Source organism: Palaemon carinicauda, chromosome 40 (assembly GCF_036898095.1).
Source record: "Palaemon carinicauda isolate YSFRI2023 chromosome 40, ASM3689809v2, whole genome shotgun sequence".
NCBI classification, from domain to species: Eukaryota; Metazoa; Arthropoda; class Malacostraca; order Decapoda; family Palaemonidae; genus Palaemon; species Palaemon carinicauda.
Window position 1 is genome coordinate 50,194,773 of NC_090764.1, and position 24,419 is coordinate 50,219,191.

The 24,419-nt window shown below is 44.5% G+C and overlaps 2 protein-coding genes across 2 annotated transcripts in view; one reads left to right on the top strand and one right to left on the bottom strand.

Annotated features, from left to right (window-relative positions):
* Polr2D (RNA polymerase II subunit D) overlaps positions 1-21,052 on the top strand; it is a 53,118-nt gene extending 32,066 nt beyond the window's left edge. The window contains exons 3-4 of the mRNA XM_068363912.1: positions 9,238-9,410; positions 20,974-21,052. Of these exons, the coding sequence (XP_068220013.1) occupies positions 9,238-9,410; positions 20,974-21,052 (252 nt within the window). The remainder of the gene's footprint in view (positions 1-9,237; positions 9,411-20,973) is intronic.
* Positions 21,053-22,248: 1,196 nt separating this feature from the next.
* Positions 22,249-24,419, bottom strand: part of NitFhit (NFT-1 protein) — a 170,758-nt gene continuing 168,587 nt past the window's right edge. The window contains exon 13 of the mRNA XM_068363713.1: positions 22,249-22,764. Coding sequence (XP_068219814.1) covers positions 22,745-22,764 — 20 coding nt within the window. The 3' untranslated portion in view covers positions 22,249-22,744. The remainder of the gene's footprint in view (positions 22,765-24,419) is intronic.

Genomic DNA, 24,419 nt, shown 5'->3' on the forward strand with positions numbered 1-24,419 from the left:
CTCCCAAGCCCAGGGGAGAAGTAATGTCAAACGACTTATGGGTTCGAGAGGCCTTGACCAACGAACAGACGTTTTTCCCTCTATGGTATCGGGTGTATCTTACCAAGATCTCCCCTACCATAAGACGAGAGAGACGTTGTTTCTCCTCGTGATCCGAAGGCTTTTCGCATAAGAAACCTGTCACAAGGTTTCGAAGCCCTTAAGCGAAAGTCAGTCCTTTCAGGACAGGTCCAGCGTCCTGGTTACAACCATTAGGACAGCTCTGACCCTATGCAGTCATCGGATAACTGCTCGCCGCCTAACAAAAGCGTAACACAGACTCCGAGAGTCTTTTTTTGTAGGCAAAGTGTTGCGGTCACAGACGTTACCCTCGTCTCTTACCACAACCATTTCCGTTGATCCTTAATGGGTTGTATGGCAAGACATGCAGTATATGCTTGCCTCCCTTATGGAAGACTATTCTGCCGATTAGTCCGTTGAGTCTAGCCGTTTATCTCATCGATATCCTGGCTTTCAGCAAACCTAACGTTCCTTTGTGCTTACTGTTGACGTTGGCGTAGCTTAGTCACGTCAGTCAGGTTGTTTAGAACCACACTCGATGCGGTCTCGTGTGGTTTTTCAGCCGCATTTGGACGTTAGGCCACTTGCTGAGGCTCCTGTTGACGTTCAAGACGTTCACTAACAATCGGAGTTGACTTGTTTTGACGCTGTGCGTCAACCTCCGCATTCTAGAGTTGTTTTGACTGCTCAGTTTAGGCAGTCAAAGCAGTCTCGAGTGGACGCTGTGCGTCCTCACGCACCTGTTGTGGTTGACAGTTCAGTTGTTGACAGTTCACAGACTGTCAAGCAGTTACATGACGTTGCGTTCTGGTCCGCTACTAATGCACCAGTGAGTGTGGACTCTGCTTGTAAAGCATTGCCACCACGGTAGGTCTCTCCCTTGCTTGAGACTCGGCTTTTATCGGACAAGGTTCCTGTAGATGAGGAAGTTGCTGTTCCCCCTCCTACTGATATTCCCTTGAGGACTCTGTCAGATGGAGAGGAGCCTAAAGCTGCTTAGCCTCCTATGGACTTTAATTAAATCATGATGATTTTTTTAAGGATCTTTGTCCGGATCGGATCTTTTTGTAACTGCTGCTCCTCGTTCGCCTAAACGTCAGAGCTTACACTAGGCCTAGCTACTTCGAAGCCGTTGTTTTTAAGCTAGTGCTCTCTCGCTCTCCTAGAGAGCTTTACGTTGGCTAGGCGACTGGTTTTTCACCAGGAGGAGTTTGGGGGATACAGCCTTTGCTTTCCCTTCTTTTAAACTGGTTTATAGAGCGAGAGTCTGATATGACACGAGAGAAGTTCTCGGCTTGGGAGTTCATGCCTCTGCCCAGATAGACTTCTCAATTCTCGTAGACTCTCCCTGGCGCCTGGCCAGGAGACGCTCCAAGTTGTTTACAGGTCAACTTCACAGCTGTTTTCGAGACTTTGAAGTTTTGCTGTACAATTATGTCACGCATAACAAGGCTTTCAGGGATGGTAAACGGTACCGCCTCAGTCACTAACCCCGTCTGTTGCCACACCTGCTCCCGTAGACCCTAAATGGGCTTTGCTGCGAGACATGCAGTCCAAGCTTGCGTCCTTGATAGAGGACTTTAATGCGGAGAAGGTTGCTACCGAACCTTCTGGCCAACAACCTTCCAACCGGTCGGTTGTGCGCCCTGTTGACGCTGAGGTAACCTACTCGCGTCTGCCAGTTGAGGTGGTTCCTCCACCGATGCGACCCAGTGTGGGTTGCCAGCCGCACGTTGACGTTAAGCGACGCTCGGAGGTGGTTGTTGACGTTCAGGACGTTCAACAACCAGCAGAGGTGACTTGTTTTGACGCAGTGCGTCAACCTCAGCAACCCGGTAGGGTGTTGACTGCACAACCCAGACGGTCTAGACAGTCTCGGGTTGACGCTGTGCTTCCTCGCGCACCCATGGTTGTTGACAGTTCACAGACTGTGCAGCAGTTCCATGATATTGCGTCCGGCTCCGTCACGCATCCACCAGTGCGACCGGACTCAGCGAGCCAGACGTTGCCCACTCCGTTGCTGTTTCCTCATCAGTTTTCGGATGAGGAACCCTCTGATGAGGACGTTGCTGAACAACAAGACGATCAGCCCCCAGAATAGATCAAGCCCTGCTATCCATCCAGAAGATGCTGAAGAAGGAACGCTGCTCAGTCAGGCTGTGGATGAGTCTTGTAGGGACGCTGTCATCCGTGGAACAATTTGTGTCACTAGGAAGACTACACCTCCGTCCTCTTCAATACCATCTAGCTTTTCACTGGAAAAAGGACAAGACGCTAGAAGCGGTCTCGATCCCGGTTTCCGAAAAGATAAAGTCTTGTCTGACTTGGTGGAAGGACAATATCAACCTAAGAGAAGGTCTTCCCCTGGCTGTTCAGACTCCCAACCACGTTCTCTTCTCGGACGCATCGGACGTGGGCTGGGGCGCGACACTAGACGGTCGGGAATGCTCAGGACTGTGGAACTCGAGTCAGAGGAGCATGCATATCAACTGCAAGGAGCTGTTGGCAGTACATCTGGCCTTGAAAAGCTTCAAGTCTCTCCTTCGAGGCAAAGTGGTGGAAGTTAACTCGGACAACACCACGGCCTTGGCGTACATCTCCAAACAAGGAGGTACCCACTCACTGACGTTGTACGTGATCACAAGGGACCTGCTCATCTGGTCAAAAGGTCAAGACATCTCCCTAGTAACGAGGTTCATCCAAGGCGACTTGAACGTCATAGCAGATTGTCTCAGTCGGAAAGGGCAAGTAATTCCAACCGAATGGACCCTCCACAAGGATGTGTGCAAGAGACTTTGGGCCACTTGGGGTAAAACCATCCATAGATCTCTTTGCAACCTCGCTGACCAAGAGGCTTCCAATCTATTGCTCTCCAGTCCCGGACCCAGCAGCAATACATATAGATGCTTTCCTCCTAGATTGGTCACATCTGGATCTCTACGCATTCCCACCGTTCAAGATTGTCAACAAGGTACTGCAGAAGTTCGCCTCTCACGAAGGGACAAGGTTGACGTTAGTTGCTTCCCTCTGGCCCGCGAGAGAATGGTTCACCGAGATACTTCGATGGTTAGAAGACGTTCCCAGTAGTCTTCCTCTAAGGGTAGACCTTCTACGTCAGCCACACGTAAAGAAGGTACTCCAAAGCCTCCACGCTCTTCGTCTGACTGCCTTCAGACTATCGAAAGACTCTCGAGAGCTAGAGGCTTTTCGAAGGAAGCAGCCAGTGCGATTGCTAGAGCAAGGAGAGCTTCTTCCATTAGAGTCTACCAATCGAAGTGGGAAGTCTTCCGAGACTGGTGCAAGTCAGTTTCTGTATCCTCGACCAGTACCTCTGTAGCTCAAATAGCTGTTTTTCTCTTATACCTGAGAAAAGGACGATCCCTTTCAGCTCCCACTATCAAGGGCTACAGAAGCATGTTGGCATCGGTCTTCCGGCATAGAGGCTTAGATCTTTCCAAACATAAAGATCTGCAAGACCTCCTTAAGTCTTTTGAGACCACCAAGGAGCGTCGTTTGGCTACCCCTGGATGGAATTTAGACGTGGTACTAAGATTCTTCATATCAGACAGGTTGGAGCCGTTACAATCAGCCTCCCTGAAAGATCTCACTCTTAAGACTCTTTTCCTGGTATGCTTAGCCTCGGCTAAAAGAGTCAGTGAGATTCATGCCTTCAGCAAGAACATAGGGTTTTCGTCAGAAAAAGCCACTTGTTCGCTACAACTTGGTTTTCTAGCCAAAAATGAGCTGCCTTCTCGGCCTTGGCCTAAATCTTTCGATATCCCCAGCTTATCGGAGATCGTAGGCAATGAACTAGAAAGAGTCTTATGCCCTGTTAGAGCTCTTAAGTTCTATTTAAAGCGTACTAAACCTTTACAAAGCCAATCTGAAGCTTTATGGTGTTCAGTTAAGAAACCATCCTTGCCTTTGTCAAAGAATGCTTGGTCAGACTTTATCAGATTGTTAATACGAGAAGCTCATTCACATCTGAGTGAGGAAGACCGAACTTTGCTTAAGGTGAAGACGCACGAAGTTAGAGCTGTAACAACTTCCGTGGCCTTTAAGCAAAATATATCTCTGCAAAGTATAATGGACGCAACCTATTGGAGAAGCAAGTCAGTGTTCGCGTCATTTTACTTGAAAGATGTCCAGTCTCTTTACAAGAACTGCTACACACTGGGACCATTCGTAGCAGCGAGTGCAGTAGTGGGTGAGGGCTCAACCACTACAATTCCCTAATTCCATAACCTTTTTAATCTTTCTCTTGAAATGTTTTTATTGTTGTTTTTGGGTTGTCCGGAAGGCTAAGAAGCCTTTCGCATCCTGGTTGATTTGGCGGGTGGTCAAAGTCATTTCTTGAGAAGCGCCTAGATTAGGGGTTTTGATGAGGTCCTGTTGTATGGGTTGCAACCCTTGATACTTCAGATCCTAGGGGTCGATCAGCATCCTAAGAGGATCGCGAGGCTCCGTAAGGAAGACGTACTTAAAAAGGCAGAGTAATTGTTCAAGTCGACTTCCTTACCAGGTACCTATTTATTTTGTTTATGTTATTTTGATAACTTCTAAAATGAAATAAAAATTCTTAGCTCATAATAATGTAAACATATTTTGCTGGTCTCTACCCACCCCCCTGGGTGTGAATCAGCTATTATAATCACCGGCTAAGTTAAATATTGAAAAATTTTATTTTTATAATAAAATAAATTTTTGAATATACTTACCCGGTGATTATAAATTAAAGGACCCTCCCTTCCTCCCCAATAGAGACGCAGTGGGATGAGGAGAAAATTGAGTTCTTTGTATCTGGGTATCTGGACGACAGATGGCGCTGTTGGGCACACCCGCAACCTGTGTAGCGATCGCTGGCGAATTTTACCTTAGAGTTTTCTGTCGAGCAACAGAGTTGCAGCTATTATAATCACCGGGTAAGTATATTCAAAAATTTATTTTATTATAAAAATAACATATTTCAAATTTGAGGAAAAACAAAGACAGGCTTTGGGGCAACTGGGAGTCATCAAGGATATTCATTGGGATGAAAAATAAGAGGAGATGGAGATAATATTTTGAATAACTATTGAATACCGAAAATGAGAGAGAGAAGAGGGGGGAAGCACAAAGACCATGTTACAGAGGTTATGGCACTACCAAAGACTAGCGAACACTGGTTTGATTTAGGGGTGTCATTTTCCTAGAAGAGCTTCTTACCATAGCTAAAGACTCTCTTTTTCCCTAACCAAGAGGAAAGTACCCACTGAACAATTACAGTGCAGTAGTTAACCACTGAGTAAATAAGAATTGATTTGGTGATTACTTCTGAAAATGAAGAAAACTTACAGAGAAGAATTTTAAAGTGTCATGAGAGTAGAGATGGTAAATGTGGAAAAGACGTAGGTTATAATGAGCAGTAAGGAAGATAAGGACAGGATTGCTATACATAAAAAGGAGAGGCTCGATTATAAAATGGGCGGAACAATTTAGATACTTGGGATCTACCATAAGTCGGGAGGGAGGATGTGGGGATGAATTTAAAATAGGATAAAGGCAGCCTGGGGGAAGTGAGGGATGTAGCTAGAATGGTACGTAATAAGAAAATGCCAATCAAGCTAAAAGTCAAGATCTATAGCACAGTAATAAGGCCAGTGTTAACTTAAGAATTGGGAACATGGGCTCTAAGACGAAGAGAGGAAGCAAAGCTTAAGAGAACAGAGATGAGAAAGCTGAGGTGGATTATGGGAATATTCCTGCTTGAAAGATTAAAAAATGATGAAATAAGAATGGCAGGCACAGAGGTGATATGTGTGTCACAACTGAGATGGGGTGGACACGTGTTGACGATGGATGGTGGGGAGGGAGGGAGTAAGGCTTGGGAGGAACCTGTTAGGGGGAAGATTGAAAGGAAGGCAGAGAATTATATGGCAAGATAGGTGAAGGTTGATAGGGAGAGAAAAGATTTGGTGGAAGTGAATGCCTTTGATAGAAGGCATTGGAGAAGACACATTAGGCAACAGACTAGTTAATGTAGGGGGATAACCATGAGAAGATTGCAAGGCAGAAGATAGAGTTGGTAGTTTGGACCCTTATATTCCTCTACTCACTAAAGAAGGCTCTTTTAAGCAACCCTGTCATATATTTGTAGATGGCATTTCATATCATATGATTCTTTTAGCTCTTTAATGTTGTTGGTGATATTTCGGCTAAAGCTGATCCATTTTATTGTGTTTTGTATGGTAACACGCTTCGTTCACTTACGAGCTCAGCCACTTGCTCATCACGGGTTAACATTAGGTGGGTAATGGTAAACACTAATATCTTTTTATCAAAATGACTTATACTAAGAAAACTTCAAAGAAGTAGTAAGATTATTTATATTTAGTGTAGTAAATATTGAAAAGCAAAAGAAATTTGATTATATATCATTTTGTGGAGAAAAAGGACAATTGATATAAACAAGAAATGTACATGACTAAAATACATCGCACTTACACTAGAGGGGCCTCTGAAAAAGTACCTGAAAAAATTAGGAGCTCCCTTACCAGTTATAAAGAAATGGCTAGGAGTACCTTTTGTTCTGATTTATCCTTCCTTACAGTAAAATAAGGCTGAAAAAAATCTGAAATACAGTACCTGTATATCCCTTTTAATCTATCTTTACAACACCCTAATAAGTTGTAAAAAGTAAGTTTTGATGCTTTTTTACTTAACTATTCAGAGACTGCTGATTTCAAGACTGTACACTTTTCAATATTTCCTTTTCATTGTGGATAGAGTTGTTAATTTATCTCAATTATAAAGAAAGGCTGGTAATTCTAGTCTTGTTTAGTCTTTAAGCCTTCAATACATCAAAGACATTTTGAATTGTACTAGACTAGTCAATTACTTTTATCTTGTTCTATTTTCAATTCAGTTCCATCCTTGAGCCCGTCATTACTATTAATAAAAAAAATTAAATGCTAGGTTTGCAAGCTGGTTTTTTAAAGTATTAGTTTGTAGGTAATAATGTAGGAAGTGTTATTGAAATATTTTCTTTGGTAGCTTCTATAATAGAGGTTATTTCAAGTGATTCAGAAGGTTTACATTTATAGTAGAAGCTCAAGAAGCCAATAAATTTCTGTTCAGGGTGATTATTCAGGCCTAACCAACCCTGTTTCAAACTGTAACCTAACTCCTTAACTGCCAGCTAGTAGTTTTAGTGCACCATTCTGTAGGGGTTCAAAATTCATATAGTACACAGAACCTACCAAGTTCAAGATCATGTCATAAAGTGTTAAATTCTCTATTTACTGTATTTAAACGCTTCTCGTGTGTAACCCACACACTCCCACATTTCTAACCGCTCTTTTAGACTCCTAGAATTTGCTAGGCAGATGACTGAGATAGTAGCCTGGATCCTTTTATCCTTCTCACTAAAGTAAGTGCCTCTAAACAACTGCTTATCTCTAAGTGTTTTGATGGTAGTTGTGGATATTTTATCATTCCTCTAAATGAAATAAGCACCCTTTACAACTCGCTACTATTTTGTGGTTGCTGAGGCAAATAGTGTGATTCCTTTAGAATGAATGGTTTCCTTTTGAATTATTCTGTTAAAGATTTACTAAATCTGGTCAATTGGATAATGATTAAGTTGGTGTGTGTGTCATTCGCTTGCAAGTTTGGTCACTAGCTATCTCGTGTTTTTATCTTACAGGGAAATGTAGGCATTAGCACCTCACTTGCTTAATCGAGTAGGGAAATACAGAGATTAGCACCTCACTTACTTAATCAAGTCCCATCTTTTACTCTTCAGTTTCTGTATGTAGTGATGTGATAATCGAAAAACAGTTTAGTAAGGTCTTTAAAATAGATTATTAATGAGACAATAATTAAAATAAGTGTTTAAGATAAACTATATCCAAATAAGTTACTTAAGTTGTGTACAGTAGTTCATTTTGAGTAAGATATATAAATTTGATATCCCAAATTCAAGTAAGGCTGATAATTTAGGTTCCCAATTGGTCTTAAACCCTTCTTTCCAAAAAGACTGATCATTGCCAATCTACTAATTTTTTTTTTCTTTTCTCCTGCCCTTGAACCCATCAGCAAGAAATTACAGATTATTTTAACAAATACCTTAATAAATTCTTTTAAATCAAATTCCAGATTATTTTACTAAATACCTGAATAAACTTAAAAATATTTTAACATTTGAAGTATTAATTATAGAATTAGTTTGTAGGTTTTAATCTATTTACTGGTTACTTTGTGTCCAATTACCTAAAATTAGATTGGATCCAGATAATTATTGTTAGATATTTATTATCGTTTGATAAGAGGAAGTTAGACCTGTGGGTTAGACAGACCCAACAACATTGAAACTCTGTGGATCAGAATAAGCTGAGAGAGATCTTTGGTGTTGTATATCCCTGAAAGTACAAGATGCCTAGAAGGTGGAAGACCTCTCCTTGTCGACTCCACATCAGCCACACTTGTTCAGCTTGCAAGTTCTTGATGAAAGGCAGGTACTAACCATACTGTGAGGAAAGTGTGAGCCTCTTAACTGTTGATTTCATTGAATATCCTAGTCTTGGTTATCTGAGGGATTAGTTCCTCTCTGATGCTTGTGGTGAGGATGACAGGTACATCCTTGCCAGGATTCTTGGAGGAAATGTTTTATGTGATACCAGTGTAATTTTTAAGTTTGTATCAGAAGCTAGTTGTCTTAATCATTTTTAATGATTCCATCTGTAAACATTTTTTTTTCTAATAGACTGATTTATTTTATTACTGTCATAGTTTTTCATCAATTTTACTAAAATCAGCAGCATTGACCACTAACAATGCCAGAAAATTCCAAAACACTTAAGGATTTATTAACTGTTTAGTTATAGGTTTTAAATCTGCCATCTGCCAGGTAATAATGAATTATTGATTATCATACAAAGGTTTACTTCTTGGTCTCAAAAAGCTTTATGGACGTGAGAGGAGAAACATGAGGTTAAATTAGATGGATAGTGATTATTCATAACTTTTATTTAGTTGTTCTGTTAGTATGCCTTGCCATTAGCATTTTTCCATTTTTGAAATTTGCTTTTTCCTACCAGTTACACAGTAAAGCATATGTAAAATCAAGGCTTCTTTATTGGAAAGTATTTTTAGGTTTTAAGAATTCTTATTTTTAATGATGCAGTTTTTTCTTTTCAGAGATTTATGAAAACACTTGGTTACTGTGAAAGATTCTCTAAGTTCAAGAACAGAACAACAATTAAAGCCATTCGTGAATTATTAAACCAAAAGAAACTCCACAAGTTTGAACTAGCTGCATTAGCAAATTTATGCCCGGAAACTCCTGAAGAAGCAAAAGCATTAATTCCTAGGTAAGTAATGTTCAACAGAAAGATACTTCATTACTAATTTACAATACAATAAAACTTTGAGTACCATAAATTAATAAATTAAGATCTGAGATGAATTAAATATGTAGGGTAATAAAAGTGGTAGGTCTTGTTGAATTGAGAAATCTAGAGAACGATGTAGAAGTGTGTTATATAAGCTGAGGTTATCTGGCTTAATTTGAGTACAGTATATCAGAAGATAAAATTGCGATAGTGCATTACGCAGAGAAAAGTGAAACATTAAAGAAGTTTTAATTTGACTTTAATATGTTTAACAACCCTTTGTTTCATCACTATACAAACCTTTACTATTTATAGGGATATTCTTTTGGTGTAGTTGAAAGGCAAGTCATAAGACTTTCAACGAGGAAAAACCACCCCAACTGCTAGTTAGCAGAGGGAAGTTAGCCGGATAGCCCCCTCACTTACACACCTGGGCTGAGCACCCACTTGCTTTTGGCTCGGTAGAGTGCGGACATTGCCGCTCTCTCCCTCCATTGTCTTGACTTGAAAATTTTTTTTGAATAAATTCTTTGATAATGCTTTTTCTATTTCAGATTGTTTGTGTGTTCTTGCTAACCGGCCTCATGCGCACTTGTCCTAGATGTGAGGGCTGTTCTTGCAGTACCTTTATGTCTTCTGTAGAGACGGACACAGGTGGTGCGGTTCCGTGATCGTAACAAATTTTGTCCCGAGTGCCAGGAGTGGTGTGCCTCGCCGTGGGAGAGGTTTGGGCGTAGGCGCAAAAAGAAGTCCAAGAGAGATTCTTCACCTTCGGGGTCTTCCTTGAAGTCGAAGAAATCTCGGACTTTTTATTTGAACCCCCGATGTCTTCCCAAAGCTCTTGCTCAATCAGTCTCCCGTGGAACGGCTGAGTAGTAGTATGGACCTCTCAACTGTCAACCTCAGGGATTGAGAGACTACTGTTTCCCCTGGAGAAACAGTTCTGTCCCTCTCCCCAGGGAGCGTCTGCTCTTTCTCTGACTTGTTTCAGGTTTGGCCATCGCTGGGTACGACTGGTCCCCCATTAAAGGGGCATTACCTGAGCTTTTCCAACTGGGTGTCGAGAGGAAGCAAACACCTGCTTCCTCAGAGGTGGATCCTTCGCAGTTGAGTGCAACCCCTGACGATGGAGTTGCTCCTACTCTATCTGCTTTGCTGTCTCCTCCTGACACTGAAGACGGCGCTCTCCCCCTTTGCTGAGCCGACTCTTACGTCGGGGTGAAGCAAAGTCCGAGGCGAGTCTCTACTATGGGCGGTCCCCTCTCTCGTTCACGAGTGAGAACTCCCGGAGCGTCTCTGTTCCCAAGAAGTTCTAGAGACCAACGTATGTCGCCTCTAACTCTCAGACCAGGTTCTCTCTCTGGAGGAACCACGCAGATGTTCCTCTTTGGGGGTTCGTTAGGCTTCAGAGTTTTACACTCCTTGTCACCCTGGACATCCCCCCCCCCTGCCGTAAGAGACATCTCTTCAGTCCTGTAAAGGACCATCAGCCTTTGGGCTCTTGTCGTACATCAGCTGTTCGTCACTTGCCAGCTGCTCGTGAATTGCCAGCAACTCGTCACTCGTCTTCAGACGATAAAACCTCGTGACTATCGCCTGGCGGTTCGTGATTGTCACTTGTCACTGAGAGACTTTCACCCCTTATGAGGCGACCAACGGTGCTCTCGCTACTATCAGGCGCATGAACACCACTCGTCAAGCCAGCGAGTCTTTCCTAGAGTTTGCAAATCTCCATCTCCTCGCTGCTTGGTAGCCCCTTGTCGTTCGCCCTCGCATCGGTCCCCTAGACTGACTGCACCACCTGCACACCTGCGGACATGCAAGCCTGTCCCTAAAGGATTGTTATTTGCCCTCCACTTCCCCAAAGGGAGTCCACAGCCAGGTATGCTAGCCAGGCCCCGACATGACGGAACTCCCTCAGGGCGGACGACTGATTCCTTTCCCCCTCAAGAAGTAATCAGCGAAGTCCAAACAGCTTGTTGCTTCAAGGGATCAACACTCAATAAAGGCCCGAGTGGTCAGACCGGTGCCGGACGTACCAGGTAGGAAAGTTAACCCTTCCTTTCAGGTTCCCAGACCTAAGGCTACTAGCCTTTCAAAGTATCCTCCGACCAGCACTGCGAGTGGGAGGGAACTCGCCTGGCTTGACACGCTGGTCAAGGCAGTGCAACAGGCTGTTACAGTGGTTCTCCCCTGTATGCAGTTGATGGCCAACACACCTAGGATCCCCTGGACAAGCTAACCTCCCCAGGTTCCTCCCCTCCATCTGACCATAGAAGGAACTCTGAAGGGTCAGTGCTATCCAGTCTTCTTCTCAAGACATTTCTTTCACCCCTGCTAAGAGGAAACGAGCAGCGGAGAATCCAGGTAGGTCTGAGAATCCTCCGCAGGTACGTGTGGCACCGGTATGACCAGCTGGGAAAAGGAAGAGGATAAGGCTCTCTCCTCCCCGGGAGGGTAGGGAGGTCTCTATGATGGACTTATTCCGCCTCTCCCATAGAGGTGGGACCTTCAGAGCTCCATCCTTCCTCCCAACCAGACGTCATTCCTAATTCCAGAGACGACCGACGTCTCCTCAGGAAAGAGTCAGCCTCTAGGCTGTCTCATTTGTAGGAATATTTCCCCCCTCGCAGGGAGCCGAAGGACACAAAGACCATTCCGAAGTCCTAGGCAAGAGCTTCTGCACCTCAGCAAGAGAGGTCAAGAGGAACTTCTCCTCCCAGAACGTAAGCAAGCAAGAGATACCCCTTCGATGGCCTATCCCAATGACTTCGATTCACCCCGGGTTCCTATTGGTGAGAGCTTGGAAGTGGAAGACCAGTTTGATCTTGAAGACGACTGCCTGCCTAAAGCCGCTAGCCCAATTTTAACGGAAGCGGAGTAGGAGTCAGAACATGCCTTCTGGCAGGTCTTGGCCTGCATGAGAAGCATTAACTTGTCAGATCCATCGACATCCCCTTAAGATGGCAAAGACACTGTCCTGAACCATGTCTATGGGATTCAAAGACCCCCAAGGGCCAGTGCAGCTTTGCCTTGGTCCAAGGGGTTGAAGAGTACCCGGAAGAAGGCAATTTCCCAAGCTACAGGCTCCTCCAGCTCTCTACAAGCAGGCTCCTCCTCGAAACTCCTCGTCACCATTTGTGCATCAGTGGAGATACTAAAAGGTTACCAATAAGCCTCTTCCAGGCCTGCCACTAGATCACTCCATAGTGGCATTAACCAGAGGAGTCCTCTTTGAGAGACTGTCCGGACTCTCCATCTCCTTGGCTTCGGAGATCATCAACTAAGAGAAGGTTGCAAAGTATGCCATGAAGGCTACTTTGTGGCTGGAACATTGGTTGGGGTCTGTGGACCACCTGATCAGGACTGAGGACTGGTCATGGGGGTCCAGGCTGGAGACCTTTCCATTGTCTGGTACCTGGACAGTCGAGTTCCTCTCCCACCAGGTGGTGTACCTGTGGACGGATACCATCTTCGAGTGTTGTGACTCGATATAGAAAGGTTCCATTGGCAGCTATCACAAGCGAGGTGTCCAGGCTGAGAAACTCCACTTTTGAGGGGAGTTCTCCGTTTGAGTCGGAAGATGTCGAGCGGGTGGCGGAAAGATGGAGGAAGTCTAATAAGACTCCCTCCTCCATAGGGCCCTAACATTAAGGCCCTACTAGGCTCCACCACAGAACAAGTATCCTCCATCAAAACTGCTAGCAAGCAGGGCTATGGCTACCACATTGATGTCGCAGAAGGCGTCTAAGAAACCCTTGAGAACTGTAAAGGGTTAAATTCCTTCCGTGGAGGTAGAGGCCGAGGCCGCTCATGCTAGCACAGGCAATCCTCCAACCTGCCCACCTGTAATGGATACCTGCAAAGCAGCAGACAGAAGTGGCTGCAGCCGGGGGCCGAACCTTGGAAAGTTACAATGATTCATTCAGTGTATCGTGTCCCGTTCATTCAATCTTTCCCTCCACTGACGCGGGATCCATCAAGCTCTTACACGAAGGACCTGGCCCTTTGGGCCGAAGTCCTGACCATGTTGGAGAAGGGTGCCCTCCAAGAGATCCTTGACTGGTCCCCAGGCTTCTCTAGTCAACTCTTTATTGTGAAAAAGGTGTCTGGAGACTGGAAACCAGTCCTCAATCTCTCTGCCCTGAACAAGTTTGCCAAGCAAACTTCGTTCAGGATGGAGACAGCAGACACGGTCAGACAAGCGGTACACTCAATCTTAAGGACGTGTACTTCTAGATCCTATTTCTTCCATCTTCAAGGAAGTTTCTAAGGATCATAGTTGACAACAAACAGTACCAGTTCAAGGGGATGTGCTTCGGTCTTTCCACAGCACCTCAGGTCTTTAAGAGAGTGTTCGCACTAGTGTCATCTTGGGCTCACAGAATCGTCATCCGTCATCTCAGATATCTGGACGACTGACTTCAGTACCGAGACAGACTTCTAGAGCTTTGCTAAGCTCTGCGGATCAAGTTTGATCTTCAAACTCTGTCACGCGAGGAGAAGGCTTACAGTCATACAAGCAGTCAGCACAGGACTTCATGTACAAGTTTGACCACTAGGGCTCACTCCTAGTTTTTAATTGGACACGTCATCACACAGGCCTGTCACATCACGGAACGGTGCTTTATTTTAATAGCACCTCAGGTTTTCACAGGGGTTTTTACCACAGGGTAACTCTTGTCCATCAAGATCAGCCTTGTTCTCCGATGACTTTAGGATGACTGGCTGTTCCTAACAAATTATGAGATACCCGACGTCTGTATCAGGTACGAATATCCGTAGACATGGCCATCAGCCTGAAAAGGCTTCAGCAGGTTCGCCAAGCCTGCATCGGTCTCCGTCGAATCCAACCTCTTCAGGAACAACCAGATCCCAGGTGCTTCCGCACCAAAGGTCATCCTTTTCTCTGGTTCTCTACGAGATCTGAGCAATTGATAGGGCTGGTGATGAGGTTGCCAGAAGAGAAGCTCATCCAAGGAGTCGATCTCCTCGTTTTTCAGTTTTGATGCTTCCTACAGATACATCCAAGAAGGGGGAGGCCTCATATGGTACCACACATCCTCAGGGTTCTGGTCAGAGCACAAATGGTACCATCTCTTAAATCTCCTTGAGATGCTTGCAGGAAGAATTGCCTATAGTGGCAGCAGATGTTGGTCTCTTTTCCTGTCCACGAGAAAGACTCCTCTCACCTTTTTTTGGTCTCCCTTCAAGGGATTTCTCCGACGGGATTTGGATTTATCCACTTCCCTTCCGAGGGAGATTCCCTTCTCCAGCCTCTGTTCAGTGGTCTCGCTACTTGCGGGAAGAATTGCTGATAGTGGCGACAGGCATTGGTCTCTTATCCCATCTGCGGAAAAAGACTTCCTTCACCTGTTAAGCTCCCTTCGAGAGTTTCCTCCAAGGGCAAATGGTCTCACCTATTCCCCACCATCAGTCTTCGAAGCAGGCATCGTTGTCGGCAGTCTTGTCTTGTTAGAGGACTCGGCTAGCCCATCAGACTCGCTTCCCCAGCAAGACTCGTTTTGTCCAACTAATGCGTCACACCAAGTTGACATGTCTGCAACTCCCGACAGAGAACCATGGGGGAACTCCCCTTATGACACGATCTACTTTGACAGCCACAGGTGAAAATCTTTCACAAAGCGTAGCTTCGCTGAGATGCCACGCCTGGAGACTAATCAACTCCTCTCTCTTGGGAGTCCCTCTTCTACAACAAGTTGCGAAGAGGAGGGCTGGAAGCTGGTGTGTTTTTTCTTCGGCTTCGGTCTTCCAGGCTAAGTAGACTGTTTTTTTTTTCTATGTGTAGAATTGTGTAAAGTTATATCTCCTCTTGAGGTCACTATTCTAGTAATGGTTTCTCATTTTGCCTTCAGGAGTAAGGCCGCTCTTGGTCTCACTGCTTGGGTTCCCCATAAGACGCCCTTCAGGTCCCCGATGAGGATGGAGGATGACTTCGGGACCTGGGCTCCCACGGGACAGCCTCCTCGCTCCCCCCCAGCACCGTCGGCTGTCTTCCCAGAGGTTTTTCTGCAGGAGTCGTCGTCCACGGAGCGTCACAGGAATCCTCCTACATCACCGCGGGAGCCGAGGCCTTCGAAAAGGGCCTATAAGTCGTTGGTCTCATCGATGGAGGATCTTTCCTGCTCTTCAGAGGATGAGGCGCTGAGGTACCTCAGGAGGCGAAAAGGGAAGTCCCGCAGGAAGTTGTCGTGTTCCCCCTCCCCCTCGAGGTCGCGCCACGAGTCGGCACCCAAGATCCCCTAAGAACAACGAATGGGTGATGGTTCACCGAGACAGACTTCTGGAACTAGCTGCGGCGCCGGGCCCCTCAGGTTGGCGTCCGAGGACAGCCTCCCCGGATAGATACTCTTCCGGCAGCAGCGGCACCCGACGGAGGGATTCCTCATGGCAGGTTCCAGTTGACAGGCATAAGACCGCGAAGGTTCCGATTCTATCCGGCCAGCGGAGAGAGTCGCCCCTTCTGTCTGGCAGCCGAGTCCTGACCTCCAAGGGCCACCTAGTTCGGCACGAGCGCAGCCCTCGGCCTTCCTCAACGAGCAGGCCCGCAGATTTGAAGTCCTCCAGGAGAGACGTTAGGCCCAGGATGGAGGCCCCCATTCCGACAGAGATGCCCGTCCTTCGTCGGGAGCGTCGGTCCAGGACTCCCCCACGTGTGAGGTCCTCCGTCGGGGTACCCTCGTCACTTGCACCAGCACCCCCGTCGGAGGAGCTCGACGACCATGGAGAGGGGTCAGCAGCGGAGGTATCGGCCTATCGGAGGGTGATAGGCCTCATCAGAAGTCACCACAGGCTGGACATACCGGAACCCTCCTCCGAAGATGCTTGGTGTTCCAGCCTAAATAGAATAGTGGACGCCCCAGTCCAGCAGCGCCCCTCCTTGGCCCTTCCCCTGGCAAGGGACGTTTATTTGGGTAAAGCTCACGTGGACAGGATAGTGGCCAACCACACTGAGGCGCCCAAGAGCCAGAGCTCCTCCAAGCTACTCAAGGGCCTGAAGTACCAGAGAAGGTTCTACCTCCCTGAGGAACAGCGAGCGGGCAGCTGTGCTCTGGAGCCTGCACTCACCGCACTAGGGCAAGGAGCCTCAGAAGAAAAGACGTCCACGGCTCCGATCTGCTTCTCTCCTTCGGAGGCGGTCATGATGGAGGCGATGTCGAAGGACCTTGTCAACGTCTCCTCCTGGTTAGACTGGTGGGCGTTCAGTCGTCATACGACCTGTCAGTTCCGGAGACCCAGGCCTTGCTCAAGGAACTCATCAGCTCAGGAGGCAAGGCCCTTTCGGCGGATGCATCCAGGGAGGTATGGGTAGCACACCTCGCACAGTTCATATCAGGAGCCTGGTCGGAACAAGACCACCAGGAGCATATAAATATCCTGGAATTGAAATCGGCTTGGCTAGCCATCCAGGAATTTGGGCCTCTTCTCAAAGAACACTTGATGTTGACTAGTGACAACAACTTTGTGGTGTCCTACATCTACAAGCAAGGAGGAGCATATTACACTAAGTGTGTTAATTAGCAGTAAAGACCCTCGAGTCAGCAGAGCTCCACAGGGTCTCTCTCGCCCCATTTCATACCGGGCTGGAAAAATGTAGGGAACAAGCTGAGCAGGCGTACATAAGCAAGACCGCCAGGAGCATATAAATATCCTGGAATTGAAATTGGCTTGGCTAGCCATTCAGGAATTGGGGCCTCTTCTTAAAGGACACTTGGTGATGTTGACTAGCGTCAACAGCTCTATGGTGTCCTACATCTCCAAGTAAGGAGGAGCATATCCCACCAACTGTGCCAGTTAGCAGTGAAGGCTCTCGAGTGAGCTCATTTCATACCGGGCTGGAAAATGTAGTAGCGAACAAGGTGAGCAGGTGTATACAAATCGTTTGGACCAAATGACCTTTGTGTCCTCAGAAAGTGACGGAGATCCTGAGTTTGTGGGGTTCTCCTTCGATTGACTTGTTTGCTATGGCTCTGAACCACTAACTTCCCTGTTTATTGCTCTCCAATGCCAAATCCAGCGGCAGCGTTCAAGGACTCGGTTCAGCATCCATGGGACGATTTCGAAGCTTATGCTTTTTCATCATTCTGTCAGCTAAGATTTCTGAACTGGGTCCAAGTAACCTAGGATTTGCACGGTACTAGTAGCTCTGAAGTGGTCACTCTTGGAGTGGTACACAGACCTCCTTCTGCTGACAGACTCCAAGAGAACTTCCTCATTGACCAGACCTGTTACAACAGCCACACATCAGGATCTTTCACGGAGCTGTGAAATCTCTTTATCTTCACGTGTAGAGGTTATCCAGCATCTCCTCTCAGAAAAAGGGAATTTTAGAGACTGCAAAACAGATGTCTAGATACCTCTGCAAATCCTCTGGCAGTCTACCAGGCCAAGTGGGCCGTCTTCTGTGGTTGGTGTCGTAGGAGGCGTGTCTCTCCTCTCGGAGCCTTTGTTCCATTGTTTATGACTCACCCTTTAGCCAACTCATCAGAATAAATGGGGGGGTTAGATTTTTCTTCAGAAGACGAAATCTCCTTGCTCACACAGAGATCTGAGCAGACCTGCCCTTCAGTTGTAGCGAGACCTCCATCTTGGAACATTGTAAAGGTTTTACGTTCCTTGAAGGCATGCCTCCAACAGGGACCTTACTCTGAAGATGGTGCTCCTACTCACCTTAACCTCGACTAAGCATGTCAGTGAACTACATGTCCTCCCTTCCAACATCACCCATTCAAGGGGACGGAGTCGGGTTTCTCTCTCTCCTTCGTCCAAGAGACTCAGAATCCATCATTACTGGACCCTAGGCTTTTATCTTTTCAGGTTTCAAGTCTTCAGGAGGTAACAAGGTCCTGATCAATTGTTACTCTGTCCTGTAAGCACCTCAAGTGTACTAGATTAGCCACGCCTCACCTTCAACATCGCTTTGTTTGTACGGGGAGCAAGAAAAATAGAATTCTTTAAAATGCTATTTCTTTCCGGTTGAGAGAAGGCATCTCCCCTCCTCCAGAAGGCCCACAACGTCAGACTCTCTGGCTTATCAAAAGAAACTAATCTATGTTGCAGGTACTACAGGCATGCGTCTGGAAATGTCAGACAACCTTCACCATCCATTACCTGCAGGATGTAACTAACAGATCCATGGATACTTTCTCTCTGGGGCCTGTAGTAGCTGTGCAACAGGTGGTTTAGCTACCTCAGCTCCTCTTTTAAGATCAGTAACTGCAGATCTATGGTCTAAGGCTGAGTTTTGAGTAAGTCTGGGGTGAAAGTGAAGATTGCCTCCCCTTTTCATTCCTTTCAATCTTTCCCCTGTCATGGGGTTGCGGCCTCGATTGAATACCCCACCAGCTGGACATGCTCTGAAGTTAAGGCAAGATCACTTAGATTTCAGGTACCTCATGTGTGCACATGGGAGTTTCTATTTCCCTGACTCTTTATGAGGGGTAGTGTGATGTTTCATGGCAAACCTAATGTTCCATAATTTGGTCTTCAGTATAGCTTTGATGAACCCATTTCATCATACAGTATGTCAACTTTTAACTCTTCAATGCACAGGCTGTGACACCCCAATTATTTCTGGGTAACAAGGTCTAAGAAACCTAAACTACGCAATTTTCTGATGTACGAGTCCCGAGTTCCTGGGTTAGTTTCCAGCCAATTGGAACGTGGACTTCATCATAAGGATGAGGCTCCTGTAGTAACAGGTGGTGGTTTGTGTGTTGGGGCAAATAAAATCTATTTTTATTTCTTCTAACTATACAAACCTGAGTCCTTTACTCAAACTTTCCTCCCCGCCAGCACCAGCCCTTGAATAAATCCCAGCTTCAGTCTGAGTTGACAATGAGCTAGCATGGAGTGGTTGCCTCCCTGCTACCGACAGGTAAACCACTTAGCGGGTGTTTAAATCTAGGTTTAAGTTTTGACTATATCCAACTTCACTGTAAACTATTCTCCTATAGTATTGGTGGTAGGTTTGCCACGGCACCAGTCACCCATTGAGATACTACTGCTAGACTTATGGGGTTCTTTGACTGTCCAGGCAGTACTACATTGGATCCTTCTCTCTGGTTACGGTTCCTTTTCTCTTTGCCTACACAACACCGAAGTCTCCCCTATTCTTTACATATTCTCCTCTGTCCTTATACCCTTGACAACACTGAGATTACCAAACAATTCTTCATCCAAGGAGTTACTGCACTCTCATTGTTCAGTGGCCAGTGTCCTCTAGGTAAGGATACAAGAGATTCCTTAGCTATGGTAAACAGCTCTTCTTGGAGGACACTCCAAAATCAAACCATTGTTCTCTAGACTTGGGTAGTGCCATAGCCTCTGTACTATGTTCTTCCACTGTCTTGGGTTAGAGTTCTCTTGCTTGAGGGTACACTTAAGCATTGCTATTCTATCTTATTTCTCTTCCTCATGTTTTGTTAAGTTTTTATAGTTTATATAGGTGGTATTTATTTTAATGTTGCTACTGTTCTTAAAATATTTTACTTTTCCTTGTTTCCTTTCCTCACTGGGCTATTTTCCTTGTTGGAGCCCCTGGGCTAATAGCATCCTGCTTTTCCAACTAGGGTTGTAGCTTAGCAAGTAGTAATAATAATAGTAAAGGACTCTTTTTTTTGTATAGTTACGAAAAATACAAGTTACTTTAAACATTAGTGATTTTAAGAATCTTATTTAATTTTGAAGAGCAAGATGCTATAAGCCCAAGAACTTCAAGAGGGAAGAATAGCCCAGTGGGGAAAGGAAACCAGGAAATAAAAACACTACAAGAGGAAATAATAAACCATCAAAATATTTCAAGAACAGTAACATTAAATTATTCTTTCATATACGGTATAACCTAGGAAAACTTAAAAAAACAGGAAGAGAAATAAGATAGGACAGAGTGTCTGAGTGTACCCTCAAACAAGAGAACTCTAATCCAAGACAGTGGAAGGAGATGGCATTCCCCAATACTAGAGATAGTGGTGTGATTTTGGAGTGTCGTCCTCCTAGAAGAGCTGCTCACCATAGCTAAAGAGTCTCTTCTACCCTTACCAAGAGGAAAGCAGCCACTGAACAATTACAGTGCAGTACTTAACTCCTTGGGTGAAGAAGAATTGTTTAGTAATTTCAGTGTTATCAGGTGTATGAGGACAGAGAATGTGGAAAGATTAGGCCATGCTATTCAGTGGATGTGTAGTCAAAGACAAAATGAGTCGTAACCAGTGAGAAGGATCCAAAGTGGTATTGTCTGGCCAGTCAAAGAACCCAAGAACTCTTAACAGTAGTATCTCAATGGGTGGCTGGTGCCCTGCCCAACCTACTACCTAAAATATTGAATATCTAGGAGAATAATGAAAAATCTATAGTTAGTTTTCTGACAAAATACAATCTATTAGTTTGATAAAGAAGAATGCTTAAGAGGAAACTTTACAAAATTTTACATCCTAATTACATGTAATTATTTTTATCTAGATGTATATTGAGTGGAAGACCATTGTTGCTGAATTAACTACAGTATATTATTTTTTTTCAGTTTGGAAGGGCGGTTTGAAGATGAAGAACTGAGGGTTTTACTGGAAGATATGGCTACACAAAGAAGTTTTCAATACTAATATTCTTGTATTGATATACTGCCCTTACTCAATAGAAATTATCACTTTGGTTACCTGTTCAGATTCCAAACATCATTATATAAGTGAATTCATCATATAGTGGAGAAAGAAGTTTGGCAGTGTTTTTACATATGTATGCTGTCTACCATTTATTTCAACAAAAAGGGATTATGTTAATAAGGTGAAACTAGGCACCGCAGTTATTAAAGATACTGTCGAGAAAGCAAAGCACACAGATGTGCAGAAGAATATAAGGGAATATAATGATTTATTTGCAAAATTAAAAAAAAATATAAAAACAATAAAGGTAAGGAGGGAGGAAGTCATAGCAGCAACAAAAATAAGTGGTAAAATTCTTTGATATTTTGAACCCTCATTGTGTTGAAATATATAGTCATAACAAATTTTACTTATCATTGTTTCCTTTAGGCCAGCTAATTTCTTGGTTTTTTTTTTTTTTCATGCTTGTATTTTTTAACGCATATTAAATGTAACTATTACTAAATAGATCCATGTTATATGTTAACATCCGTATTAACTCATGTAAGAAAATAGCTCCCTATAACGTTGTCTATGAAACATGCATCGCATCTGTAAGATCACTGTTGGGCAATGGTTTGGTTTGTTTGCATTATAATACAGCATTCACTTGTAAGATACCGGTTTCCTTTTCTTGAACGTTTGTGGCGATACCAATAGATTTTACTATACCTTATGAAATTTATCCCTTACCCATTGTTTGTATCAATATCTCTCATTGTCTTTGCTCATTCTTTGGCAATACATGAATAAATAAATCTTTTTCTTTTTTATGATTCTTTCATTGATTAGAAATAATCCTACTATTTCTTCAAATTTTCTTCCTAGAAAGACTAATTTCAGTAAAAAAGTTAGGTTAACCCGGGATGAGAAAGTGGGCAAGATAATGAAGCTCACTGCCCTCCTAAATGTGATATGACATCAGCTTTAGCTTCAAAATCACCAAAAACATTAAAGAGCTAAGATAATCATATGATATAAAACACTGTCTACAAATTAAAAACAAGGTTGCTTAGAGCACTTACTTTAGCTAGTGAAGGGATATAAGGATGCAGACTTCAAACTGACTTCTGCCTAGAATTCTAGTTTTTAATATAGTAATTGGAAATGCAAGGGTTTAGCAGCAAAATGATCTAAAGTAAATAAAGAAGTTGAGTCTGCGAAAGGATTTCAAATCTATTACCCTTCATCTGACTAAGGAATTCAAGTTAGGTTTACCAACTGGCAAGGTAAGATCAGAATTATCGCTTACAAGCAAAGACTCGCTGGCCTTCTGAGATTAGACAGGGGAAGGTATATAAGTTAAGAGCTTTAAAGTACATTACTATCAAAACTTTGCTAAATAAGTGTATATCAGAGAATGTACGGGCATACCATATTCGTTATAAACAACTAGCCTAGCGTTCTCTGGATTTCCCCCTGAATAAAAAGTAATTCCATTAGAATTCTTTAACTTGAAACATACTTTCCCTGTGAAGCAATCACACTTCGCACAATGGTAATTTAAATCACACTACTTATCCCTTTGCAGAAATCACTGCCAAATATAAAGGAAGATATAGTCATCCTCAGCTTTTCATAAATTCACTTCTCATGAATTCACTTCTGCTTAGCATTTCTGCTGAGCCATCATCCTGAATTTCACGTTGATCGTCAAAATGTGCCAAATTTCACTGAAATATTTTTAAAATATTCATTATTTTTATAATTTTCACAATAAAATAATTATATTCTACTTTAACAAATAACAAAATTATAAAAATTTGATGAAACCTAGATGAAAACATTGCAAAAAATATCACTAAGTACAGGATGATTGAACAAGAGCATGAAAAAATATCCTAGGCTTGCGTCTGCTGATGCTGCGCCGAGACTGTGTATATCGTCTGTGTTACTTACATGAGATCGTACACCACAGCCTATCACCTGACAGATGAGAATTAACCAATGGGGGCATGGTAAGCTATGTCCTGGTTACTGATTGGTCCATGGAGTGAGTGCAGCATCATCCAAGATAGTGACACTAGTCCAGGTAGCATCTCACCTTGTCACTTTTACCGATCTGGATGAAGAATCTGTTTAACAGCAGTGCTGCTGCATCTTAGGTCAACTGGAGGACTTTGAAACCTCCAAAGGGATGGTAGGTGTACCCTGCAGGGGTAACGCTGAAGAATGGTGGGTTGGTCCTGAGACCGCCTACATCAGGCCAACAAACCATGGTACGTCCTTTGTAAAGGTGTGGACATCTGATGGGGGACCTTGAGTGCTTCCTCGTTTTGGGTGGGGTCCCAAGGAAAGGAAGAGCATGACCGGGTGGAACATTGTATTTGCCTTCATGCTTTTACCAACTACTGTAGTAGAGCGGAAAGATGTGGGTAATGCTACCAAAGCAGCAGTACTCAGAGAGCAAGACCGCTGTACCACCTGATAGCGAGGCGAACATTGCCTGGGTGAACGTAAGTACGGTGAGACATGGTGAACACCTGTACAGGTGCACACGGGTAAGGTGGAGCACACCTGTACCTGCTGTCTTGCCACTTGCATATAGCACGCTGGGAAGAAGGTGTGTGCTACCGAAGTAACACTCACTTATGGTACTTACAATGTCGAAGCATGACATGCTGGAGAGTAAGGTCTAGCAACCTCGATATGATGTGCATGGAGTGCAGCTGAAGCAGCGAGGAACCTTCCTCAGGTTGTCCACCAACCTCGTTAGTGCTCGGTGGATGGATGCATAACACCGCGCAAGAATTGCCTGCAAGACCATGGGCTGTGCTTCCCCATTATAGCAGGCTATGGAAAAAGGAAAAAAAGCACTCTTGCTCGTTGGCAAGCAGAGTTACTTTCTCTTATGTGGAGAAGTTTGCTTGCAAGGAGGCTGAACTTTCCAGTGTACAGGCAGAACTGAAGTTTCTCCCTCATGAGAGGTCGAAACCAGACACACAAATCCTGAAGGAACTGGCCTCACATACGCTTGTGGAAGCCCGGAGGGAACCACTTGGGTGACAGGCACCTCTCTCCCAAACAAGATTGAGGCTCGTTACCTGTAGGTGGACTCTGTGCAACGCATTCTGTGTACCCTCAACTTGGGGTACTCATCTGCAACTACTCATGTTCGTCTGACAAAGCAGACCGAACGTAGGGTGGTCAAGCAGAAGCTGAAGTCGCTATGGGAAGAGACACGAGAGGCTCCTTAAGTACTTGACCTTCGTAGTCTCTGGGGGGAAAACCGAAGTCAACCCCTAAGGAGGAGGCTATGCGCTCCCACTGTCCACCAACCAAAGGACCTCGAGCAGCCGTTTCTTGCACAGGGAACCCGTAAGCTCCA